The following is a 12,333-nucleotide window of genomic DNA, read 5'->3' as shown; positions in this document are numbered from 1 at the left end:
CTGGTCGGCAATATAAATGTAAAAAATCTATGAATTCTTCAATTCAGTTCCCATAAAGAACTCAAAAACTGAAATGAATGATGCTTCTAAATCAGTTGTGTGTTCTGAAAAACCAAAATTTATAATGCGACAGGGTGTGTTGGTGTGCATGGGAACTGATCGAGAGGAGATCAATTTAACAGTTTAGCAGTTGCTAACATGTTCTGCGATAGCTTGAACTACGTTTCACCAAAACAAAGGATTTTCAAATGAAAGCTGACAACACGTTTAAAGACGTGACTGGATACTTGGATATATTTTCCCTGTGAAGGAAAATAAATCAAGTTTTCAGCTGCACTGTTCTGTGATGATAATTAAATGAAATGGCATCCACCCAAATTCATGAGTGCTTAACAATTAATTTTTTTTTTCAGATCATGTAATGATTTTCTTCAGCATATGTTCTGATCTTCCTGGAAATTAATTATTTGCTTTGGCACTGAATAATCATGTAATTGCTCCCCCTAGGCAGTTTCTTTAGTAATGCTGTGCCCGGCCCCCCCCCCCGAAAAAAAACGTGACGTCGTGGCAGATTATTTTCCACATGGTACACAGTTACCATCAGTTAATGGTGTATTTATGTATTGTTTTACATCTATTAGTACATAATACCTATAAAGTTGACTGTTATTGTGATGCTCCAGAGAGCAGATTTCCTGCTCTGCCAAGGTCAGGCATCAGAGTGGCAGGAAACTGGCTAAGCTTACCATTGCTGTGTAAATAGGCCCGAGTGAGTCACGCTGGGCTCGAGGCCCTTTGTGCGTGCGGTGACTCAGTCTGCCTCCACTGACATTGCCTCGCCTCGGATTTATGCACTCAACAGGATTTGTGTACAAACAAGTCTGTGCAGCTGAGGCATCTAAATCCTGTGGATACAAACCTTCAGTTGAAACTTAATCTGCTTTAATACTCTTTCACGCCACATGATTAGTGCGTTCGTGAGGTGCTTGTAGTGTTTAGGCACCTGCAGGTGTAGTTTGGTACAGAAGAACTATTGAGTAATTTGGAAATGCTGCAATGTGTGAATGAAGTATTAGAGCAGTTTGCATTGTGAAAGATGTGTGCATTGTGAACCTGGGAGTTCATACAGCAAGATCAATGGGTCATCGTTAAGGACACCATAAATTCCACAGTAGAAAAACGACTAAACAGCTACAAGCCTGTTGAACACACTGTATTGTATACGGTGTGTAGCAATCACCTTCAAGGAAACACATTCCAGCACATAATCTACAGTGTAACCATGACTACAGAGACAATCATGACTGCAAGTGGCCCTTTGTGGTGTTTCTGGGTAAATAACTTCACTAAAGACGTTTGCCAAATATATCTATATATGGAGTTAATGTATCTAAACTGGAGAAAGGCTGAACTAGTAGCATTCCTACAGTGTAATATTTTCACAGTTCACCGATATGTTGTGGAGAAGATTTATGTTCTATAATGGTCTGATTCGAGTTTAGATTAGAATATTGCTCAGTGTCAAGGATTTTCTTTTATTTCATTTATTTTTGTCTGGAAAAATAAAGGGATAAATTGTCTGAAATCCAAATGGAAAATTATCCAGTCATATCTTTTATTTTTCAGTAATACCTTCTGGACTTCTGAAATGGTCAAGACCCCATCAAAAACTGTGGAAATGTAGTCTAGTTAGGCTCCGCAATAGGTTATATGCAATAGGTTATAGTAGCTATAACAATCACTCCCTAACCAGCCACTTTTTCCCCCCCCTTCTTGAACTAAATAAGACAAGCAGATGTCATTAGGGCTGCAATTAATGATTATTTTCATAATAGATTAGTTGGCTGTTTTTGATTAATCAGATGGGGGTGGGGGGCAAACTTCCAGTACCATTTTTAAAAATGTATTTAAAATAAAATCCACAAACTAAGTGTTACAAATATAAACTTAAGACTAAAACTTTACACAAAAAGCACTGAATTCTACAGTCCTAGCAATCCCCGGTTGATTGGTAGAGCCTGTCATTCCCCAGTGATTGGTTCAAATACCCTTGGTACAAATACCAGGTTCAATTACATTTTATTGTTGGTGTGACATTTAATTTGACTCTCTGAATTATCTTTTATTTATTTTATCCATCAATGCGACACTTGAACTTGTCTACCACGCATAGGTTTTTGCAAATGATCATTTCATTTGTAAATAAATTTTAAATAAATCCATCAATGAACGATCATCAGCTCAGCTAACGTGATATTTGTGAATGCACGTGAATAACCAAATTGATTATTTTAAAACCTCTCATTTTAATATATTTTGATACATTTAACAAAAAAATATATAATATTATTTAAACATTTTTAAAACTTTCGTACGGACTCCCTGCAATTACACCACTGACCACTAGGGATCCATGGAAACACTGCACTAGATGGTAGAGTATATAGTGCATAGTGTAAGTGTATAGTACGCCATTTGGGACACAACTTTAGTATTTACTCTTCGAAGCATGTTTTCGGAACAGAAGTAATGTAATGCGTAAATGTACCGCGTGCAGACCAACTAATTGATAACGAGGTTTGTTGACAACGATTTTCATAATCGATTATTATCGATTTTATCGATTAGTTGTTGCAGCTCTACTTGTCTTGTTACCTAGAAAATGCAGAAAACTTACTGACTGTTGCAAAGCTCCGATACTAGACACTCCTTCCATAAATAAATGTTAAATAAATGTCTCATTACAGAAGTCTTCTTTACTATATCACAACATCGTTTCATGTGTAGCATCTGCCACACATAACCTCTGAATTAGTGTTTACTACAGAAATGAGTTATTAAAACAAACGCAGTGATGTAATCCTGTGATGTGTCTTGCAGCCGGCACTATCAGAGCCGTTATAAAAACATAATCAACACCTTCTTATCAATTAGATTCGCGAATTAAACAGGCCTTTTGTATAAAACAAATTCAGTAGATCAAAGTGCTTATGGATTTGGTTATGATTTTTGGTTTGTGATTGATTCCTTTTATATATATATATATATATATATATATATATATATATATATATATATATATATATATATATATATATATATATAATACAATTTTTGCATATGTAAAATGAGAGAATAAGTTGGGATTCCCTAATGGTAATTTTGTTAAGCTGTTCATGTGCAAAATATAAAATCTTCACAAATCACTGATTATTGACTTTTTCTGCAGCTAATTATGAGAGAATATTCCAGAAATTCGGGTAGAGTGGATTTGCAACCATGTATGGTAATTATTTTGTGCATGTGTGTGTTTTTTTCTTTGTAGTCACGTTGAGAAGATCACCACATGGCAAGATCCTCGCAAGACTATGGCAGCCAACATGAATCAGATGAGTCTCCATGCTCAGGCCACCAGCAGTAATGGTGGTGTACAGGGGCGCTCCATGGCCTTGTCACAGCCAAACCTCGGTAAGGATCTTCACACTCGTTCCGACTGCTCCCTTTCAGGAATCTCGCTTTCTCTTCCAAGAGATCTTTTAATATAAGATTAAATATTACCTCAAAGTTCTCATACTTCAGTGCAGTAATTAAATAGAATCTCCTTAGCTGTAGGTTTGAACCATTAATTTTTTTCTAGGATCAGTGTAGATGTGAAATGGAAATGACTTTCTTTAGTTGAATAATGCTGAGTTTGACAGATTTCATATTATTGTAACAGTTGAGCTCAAGGTATCAAGGATATTGTTGATGCTTGAAGGTGCAGTCATTCTTCATCTTTCACAGGTAATTCAGAGTTTTATAAAAAAACCTTCTGAAGAGGATTTAGAGGAATGTAAACATCTGTTTACATTCATCTAAACGATACCCCCAAAATAGCACATGCCAGGAAGTCTGAGAAACGCAAAAATGTACTTCCACACACACTAACGCACAATCACAACATGACATTTTATCAGTACAGTGATTTTTGGTCTGACAGAGTGCATGTGGAATATGTCTGACACAACAGTGATGAGGGAGAAAATCCCACGGTCTACTAGCTAACTGTTTAAAAAAACAAAACAAAAAAAAAACCCCAAACTATTTAATGGTGTTTCTTTGACCACAGTGGGATAGTGCTGAGACCGGCTGTTTCAGAGTCTTTCTGTAGCGTGAGATGTCTCGTTTGTTCTGGAGACAGACACAGGGAGCCTCTGGCCAGTGGCATAGGCTGGAGCTCTTTCCCTCCTTATGAAGCCAGAACAGCAAATTACTTCCAAATGCGTTTGCCTTGTTTGACTCTTTTCTCCTCACAAATCCTGATTTGTGATGAAATGGAAAAAAGGTGTGTCTAATACTGTTGCCAGCCTTTTAAGGGATTCCAGAAAAAGAGTGTGAGAGAGATGGAGAGAGCCACATATCTTCCAGTTCATATGTTTATCAGATGATCTTAAGTTGTTTTTTTTTAGTTGTTTTTTTTAGTTGTTGTTATTATTATTATTATTATTATTATTGTTGTTGTTGTTGTTGTTGTATAGTTTTACAGAGTCTAGAAGGATCAATCTCCAAATCTTTTTAACCTGAATGATGGGAATACAGCTGTAATGGCTTTAAACTGGATGGGTACAGGTGTAAATATTCAGACTGGATGGACTTGTGCTCATCCTGCTACATGGATCATTACAGGAACCTACATCATGAGTTCCATTTGAGGAATGAGGACGTAGTTGCTATTCGGCCTTATCGTATTTTTGTGAACAGAGCCGTTTAGGCTGAAAGAACAATGAGTACACTACTCTGCTGGACTTGTTCAGACAATACATTTATGGAGATGTGCCACATCTCCTTACCTTTTAAAACTCAGAGTTGAAACAGAAAGGTGCTCACTTTGGGTGTATAACCGTATAGCGCAGATTTTTAGGACTTTTTAACGTTTGTGTTGGTAACTTCACTGTTTTCACAGTAACGTACTACTGAAGTATAGATAACCTAACATACACCTATACCCTTTCAAGATCTAAACCTCTGACCCCTGATTATTTACACACGCAAAAAATGTAAATTGTTACTGGGATGGTACCTTTTTAAGAACTTCTTTTTGTGCATGCTTCTTTCACCTGGGAAAGTAAACATAAACATAGCATACCTTTTAAGATTCTCAGCTAATTCTAGGCACATACTGCCCTGAAACAGTTGGTGTTTCCTTGCTGCCAACATATTTGATCCAGTTTGTGAAGAGCTTGATAATTAGCTGATCAGTTGTGTCCCCAGTTGGGGAAAGTAACTCTTCAGGGTAGTGGGTCCCCAGAATTGGCTTGCGAATCCCTGATTTGAGGTACTTGGAGGTTCTTAAAGTCCAGGTATGTACCATACGAGTTTAAGGTAAGGAACATTACATTCACTTGGCCAAGTCAAGGTCTTTTATACCTTCAGTATAAATCATGTCCTTAAACGTACCACCACAGTGACAAAGAAAGTAACAGTTCAGTTGCAGCTTGGTTGCCTTGCTAGATGGATTGTTTATATAGGCAAGATAAACCACCAACAAACCATCTTGATACTCCTGAATGCCATGTGTGGTGTTGTATGAGATGCCTTCACACACCGTGATTGACATCTTGGTCCTAGAGAATGATGGACAATGACTTATCCATGTAAAACCCAAGGCCTAGTGGTCTATATTACTCATTCCCGTCTGTCTCTCTAGCTTTCTTGCTCTCTTCCTCTGTCTTTTTTTCTCTCAGTACAGTCCATCCCCCAACTCCCTCCTCCATTTTTCCAGTAGAACAATGCTAGCTTGCTGGCTCACATCCCACACTTGTCAAGAAGGGATTTCTTGCTCCCTTTGTTGTTTTGATGGATTTTTTTCCATTGCTTTATTCTCCTCTCCTCAGTGCAGGGCCTGACACGTTACGTTTCCCCCCCAGACTCCAAACACTGCTAGGCTATGGATTTACACAATGGCAAAGCGAATAGCTTGACCTTGCTGGATTTAACAGTGTTTACAGGATTGCACAAAGTTGCATCTCATTTCAGATACAGCGTATGTTTTCTGTTGATGATTTTCACTCCTGTTCTTCATTTGGTTATCTTAAGCCCTGAAATGCATAGGCACCAAATCTCAAACAAGAGATGCTAAAAGCACACCTGGTTGATCTGGAGCTGTTGTTGTACTGTTGCTGCTTAAACAGGACAGCTGCCGGAAGACTGGGAGCAGGCAGTCACCCCTCAGGGAGAAATTTACTTCATTGACCACAAAACCCAGAGCACATCGTGGCTCGACCCTCGGGTGGACTCTCGCCTCAGTAAGTACCGTACTCTCCCCACGTTCCCTCCCTTCTAGAGCTTTTTTGGAAGCAGACCAGCCTGCTCATTGATTTTATTGATTTTTTTGCCCATTCCTACAAGCCTTTACACCCCTCCAATCCCACCTCACTTCTCCATCTCCACCCTTCCAGAATCCTTCTTTCCTCACCTTTTACACTACCCACTAAGAAAAGATCATACACGGAGGCTTCTGCTAATGAACTTGCTCAAGCATGTTTCGATCCGGGCATGGAGTAGAAATGGGAGATGGGAGATGATTTGCAGCAGTCAGTAGTATCATGAGATCACTATTCATTTTGATCCACTTCATGGCCAAATCACAGCTGTTACTGGGTGTGTTGTAGAGTGAGTCATGTTAACGATCAAGTATGATTACGCCAACACTGATTACGAAATTGCTTACTTTTGCCTGCTAATTTTTGCATGCTGTTTGTGTGTACGTGCGTGTGTGTGTGCGCCTATGTGACATTTATGAATTACAGACGAATGCCTCGTTTCATGTGTCTGTTCATGTGGATGGGTGGGTGTGGGAGAGTGGGAGATTGGTTTAGGGGTGGTAGTCTCTTTTGATAAAAAAAAATTTGGCTTTCCTGCAGTGAACGGCTGGTGAGAGCCTGGGGCAAGCTTTCTGTTAACCAACTTGCACTGTTGTCTTCCCCAGTACTTTCTTCTCTTCAGGAGGAAATGGTGAAAAGTTCATGATAACCATACCATCCTGTATAGTTAAAGAAAATTTTTTTTTACTATAATGGTACTTCCCTTTAAGTTTGCATTTTAAACAACATTATTAATTGGTTCACTATGATCTCCACTGAGTTTATGGAAGACACCAGTGATCATGGGTGATTCTGGGTTGTTTTTGAAGGGAACATAGTAGTAATGTTGGATAACTAGTTATTTGTTTTTCCAGATGGTGAGTGCCTTCAAGAAAGTAGCATATCAAAAGTCCAGGGTCACTTACTTAGCAGTTAGCAGTTCCTTCATTATACTATTACAGAATAAAAAAAACTAGGGTTAGGAACTATAGTTCACCTAGATTAACTTGCTGCAAAACTTGAAACCACGATGATCCTACTTTTCATATCCCATTTAAATGAATTAGCTCTAGTATTAGCTTGTAGTATTTTACCAAATTGGTGTCTAGTCTAATTGTTTGATATGCTTGTTTCCATGCACCTATGACTTTTTTTTATGAGATCATTTTTCTAGCCTTTTATGTTAAGCACCCTAGTTCAAATAGAAATATTTTTTATATTTGCACCCAATTTACTTATTTCCCATTGCTACCTGCTAATTATGTCTTTGTTGATAAGTCACGCAAAACTAATCTGAACTGCTGCAATGGTAACGAGTGAGCAAGGGAGTTTGGCTACTGGTTTTAATATTAGCTAGCTTGCTAGCGCACGTGGCTATTGTTTTAATAGCTAAATATAATAGTCAGTCTAATATTATCTTGCTTGCTAGTGAGGGTAACTAATGGTTCTTTTTACACAATATAATACTTAGCTATCGTGCTACGGCTTTATTTAATCGCACTAGCATCAAATTAACTGGTTTATTAGCTTTGAAAGCTCCTGAAGTAATTTTCACTTGGGTCCCAATACACACAGTTTTGTATTTGTTAATGTTACAGATGTTCTTGTCATTTTGAACTGTAAAAACCATTATGTCATTGCAACACTTGTAACAGCCAAATTAGGTGCTGCCACTTTAATACACATCCCCCACCCCAGACAGAGCAAGGTAAAATGGATGACATATCTCTGGACTTTGAATGTGTTGAGCCTCTATTAATTACAAACATTGTGTGAACATTTTATTACTCTTTGTGTATGAAGTCTTTAGTAGCTGTGCACCCTAGCTTGGCATGGTTGGTGTTTCAATAAACAAATAACATGTAGATACCACCAACAAGGTGTGTTGTGCGACTTCTTGCTAACCGAACTCTCGGCGTAACGCTGGGAAGGTAATGCAGGTCATACAGTCTTGTCCAACCTATAAGACTAAGCAACAGCAGTATACACTGCATCATATAAATCAAGACCTGTGGGAGAGTGCCAACTTCCCTTATTTACACTAGCTACAGTGGCCCTATGTGTAAAGGACAGTGTAAAGTGACTCAACCATTATTTTGCTTTGCAGTGTTGTGTGTTAACCAGCATCATGTGAGGTTTTACAATGTACGCTTAATGTAAACGTGTGCTAATTTTACCAGGACAATATTCTCCAGTAGAGTTAGTGGTTAAACTGAAAGCGAGACCTTTTGTCAAAGTTTTATCTGGGAGGGGAAGACCGAGGGAGTGACTGGAAAAAAAGGGAAGGAGGAGAGTGGGGAGGGGGTGCAGGGGTGCTGTGCGTGCGAACAGCATTATTGCTGAAGCCTTGTCTCCCCCCCCCCCCAACCCTCCATTGGATCTGCGCACATACCCTCGCACTCGCCCATACTCCTTCTCAACTCTCGGCCACTCGCTTCAGGCTACTTAATGTTCAAGGCCCATTCTTTCACAACACTCTGTAGATTTCCAGCACTCTGTGTTTTATTAGGTATAAGATTTTGTGATTGAATTTCAATGCAAAACCTACAACTGTGTGACTTCAAGTTAATGAAATGGACAAATACAAAGTCATCTGGTTTAGAACCAGTCATTTATGGTGATTGTACACACTCAGGGCTTCACTGTGAGGTTTTAATGTGTTACAGATTTTTGGGACTGGAAGCATTTTTCCATTCACTTGTTTTTTTTGGTGACCCTATTGGACAGCTGACGCCGTTTCTGGGAAATAAATGAAACAAGAAGGCCTTTGTTGGCAGTGCTAAATGACTACTCAGGCCTCACTGTTTCACCCCCAACATTCCCCCACCCTCCTCCTCCTCTTCCTCCTCCTCTGTGCCTCATACACATATGCTCATTCTGTCAGTCGCTCTTTCCTCCACGCTTTTGCTGTTGCTCTTTCGTTGACCCCAGAGTTCTGCCGTCCCCCTCCTCCTATCCTCCTTCTCTTTCTCCTATTTCTCTCCTGTCTCTCTGCTCTTCTTCGCACACTCCACCCTGCTTTCGTGACTAAGCATGAAGAAGACAAGAGCTGGCAGGCTCTTGGGCTTCTCTCACCGACATATGCTTTCCATCACAGGGGTTAGTGGGATGGTTAGTACTAGCTAGTGTTGAAGCACTTCTTGGTGGAGAAGGAAGTTGTGTGTGGTAGTGTTAGTCTGCAGTGGGCTCTTCACACCTGTTGCCTGGGTTCTTCGACCTGTGTGAGCTAGCATTGGCTGGTGGGGAAATGTGCTAGTCTCACAAATTAGACTTCTAATTTTCACTAGTGAGTCTGATTAATTTTTTTCACTAAATGTAGCCAAGAACCTCCTATTTTCACTGGAAGAAATGGTTTGATTGACATTAAAAACTTTATTTTATTAACTTTCAAACTAAATGTTTATTCAATCTAGTCACTATATTTCGTGGCCTGCTGTTGGAAATAATGTTGTGAACATACAAGGAAATACAGATAGCCAATCAGAGTGCAACCAAAACAGATTGCAAAGATTTTGTGTTCAAAAGATATCGTATAATCTAACCTATAGGCGGAGCCACTTAGCCTGAGACAAACTTATTGTGACTGGTTATGACAAGAGAACATGTTCCCTTGAGGACATATTTTTAATAAGTAAGCAATATTCACTGTATTTTATATTACTTTTTCAAACCTCTTAATGTAACTGTGATTTATTATCTTGTCTTCTGGGAGCTGACCCTGGGGTGAAACTTTAACCACTGTGCAATGGCTGTCCCATATGTGTGCTTGAGCACCTTTTGCTTCTGTGTGAGATGATGGGCTACATAAGCTGCATCATGTTGCCATAAAAGGTCATCTTAAGTTGTAGTCCAAATTTATCTGTTCACAAAATCTTTACACAAAATTTGTATTGATCTTCATAAATGAATAATAAGCATTGTAGCTCAGGGCTTCACTGTGAGGCTTTATTTAATATTTCAGACTTTCACGAGAAAGTCTTCAGGACAGCTGACTGTGGTTTTTTTTGTTTGTTTTTTTTTGTTTTTTTTGGTCTTATTAACTTGGAGAGAGCAAAAAAGAGATGCTGGTGTGGGTTTGGCTGCTTATAGGTGTATTAATATAACTGATAACAGGAACTAACTTGTATAGATAAGGACTATAAGAATTGTAGCCGTGGTTAGTTTGCAACGTTTTACAAAGACTTACAGATCCTTAAAACAGACTTTACAAAACACTGAACTGATCCTGACAGCCTCAGATGGTTTTCTAAGTTAAACAGACAAGTCCAAAACACATCTGTGTTTTGTTGGCATTTTGACCTTTCATTGATGATTGTCCAACCAGTTCCATTTAAAGAGATAATTGATTGTCTGTCTGCCTGCCTGAGGAGCAGGACAGTAATAAAAAAGGTATTGAAACTTTTTCTTAGTCTTTGTGAGGGATGACAGCATTTAGTCTAACGAGAAGATTGGTTAAGTGCCAGTTCATGTGTTATTTTCAAGGAGCTCTTCAGTGCATTATGTAAGCCTCCCTGAAGAAAACCATTTATAGTATAACTACGGTGCACACCGGAGGGAGAACATGGACATGTTGCCCTTTTCACCCTTTTTTCCAGGTTAAGTTGTAGGTTACTATATGCCTAAATCTTATTGAAGCACCAGGGTTTGAGTCCTAAACTCTAGCTAGTCCAAAAGATTGAAAGCTTATGCTCAGTGACCAAGCACAAGGTGTTACCAAGATGGAGCTGGAGCAACAGGCCAACAGCTCTTCTACTCACAGACAGGCTCCTTTTTGTACTCACGATCACCCTTTATCCACATCTGGCGTTTTCAGGAATGTCTTCCCCATGTGAGAGTAGTTTACACAACAGATAAACACACCACACACACTGAGACGTACGCATAGGCCGAACTTGGGCAGATTGTTTTTTGTATGAACTGTCATGCACTGAATGTTCCTCTCAGTGGAAAGATCCCTTACTTCAGAATAATAATCTCGCCTTATTAGTTGACAATAAAATAAACCTGATGTGAGGTGAAGTGGATGTGGGAGGTCTGGATGGGATGGTATAAATCTAATGACTTGGCAACTGAGTGGAATTCTCCTGTGGGGGGTCTGTGTGCTGTGGGCCGAGTCTGTCCTGTGCTGGAACTTTGTCTCTACCTTGTCCTTGGAGCATGCTGTCTTTCTCACTGCCTGTGCAGGGCATATATCAGAAGATATTCGTCCTGCAACAGAACAAACTAGAATGGTTTTATATTATGTCAATGTAGGGAAAAAATCTTGTTTTTTTTTTTTAATCCTGCCATTAACAACAGGATTTTAGAATGGCTAACTCCTCTCTCTCTGTCTGTCTGTCTCTCTCTCTCTCTCTCTCTCTCTCTCTCTCTCTGGCGTCCCAAAAAACTCCATACATAGGAGGAATGAACACTACTTTTTTTTTTTTTTTTTTAAAGCAAAAAGTCTTCCAAATTTTTCATACTTAGTTTATATTATATTAAGATATCCTTTAAGAATCCCTTTTGGCAAAAGAAGAACGTATTGAAATCATTTTCATGGCTGGATCGGTTGTGATGGACTTTAACAGGAAACATGGCAAGCACATCACACACGACACTGTTGCCAAACTTGTTAACAAATTAAAAAAGATTGGAAGTGTTGTGGACCAACCGAGAAGTGGACATCCATGAGCATCCACTGATGAAGGCACAACTGAAGTGGTGCTGGCAAACATATTCCCGTATGTATGGAGACACCCTGTAGATAGAAAGTGGACTAGCTAGCTAAGTTGGACAGTATTAGCATGGAACAAAATTTTGCTTATGGTAAATTTTGACACATTTGACTAGTGTTAAACACAAAGACACTGTAAATTACATTATACATTGAGTGACAAACACTAGCTAGCTTATTAGCAGCTCACTAGTTGTCCTGCTAACTAATATTTCATTTTAGTAAGGAACAAAATAGTATTAGTTGTTCTAGCATTTTTACAGGTGACAAATGCAAACT

At 39.0% G+C, this 12,333-nt stretch overlaps 1 protein-coding gene across 3 annotated transcripts in view; it reads left to right on the top strand.

Moving 5' to 3' along the window:
- Positions 1–12,333, top strand: part of wwtr1 (WW domain containing transcription regulator 1) — a 45,863-nt gene that overhangs the window by 21,073 nt on the left and 12,457 nt on the right. For 2 of the 3 annotated variants that reach the window (XM_053634250.1, XM_053634251.1), the window contains exon 2: positions 3,326–3,468. In XM_053634250.1, coding sequence (XP_053490225.1) covers positions 3,326–3,468 — 143 coding nt within the window. Of the gene's footprint in view, positions 1–3,325; positions 3,469–6,170; positions 6,285–12,333 lie in introns of all 3 variants that reach the window. The other variant, XM_053634253.1, reaches the window with a different exon arrangement.

The sequence above is a fragment of the Ictalurus furcatus genome, chromosome 10 (assembly GCF_023375685.1).
Source record: "Ictalurus furcatus strain D&B chromosome 10, Billie_1.0, whole genome shotgun sequence".
Classification (NCBI taxonomy): domain Eukaryota; kingdom Metazoa; phylum Chordata; class Actinopteri; order Siluriformes; family Ictaluridae; genus Ictalurus; species Ictalurus furcatus.
This window is presented reverse-complemented; position numbering and strand designations above follow the sequence as displayed.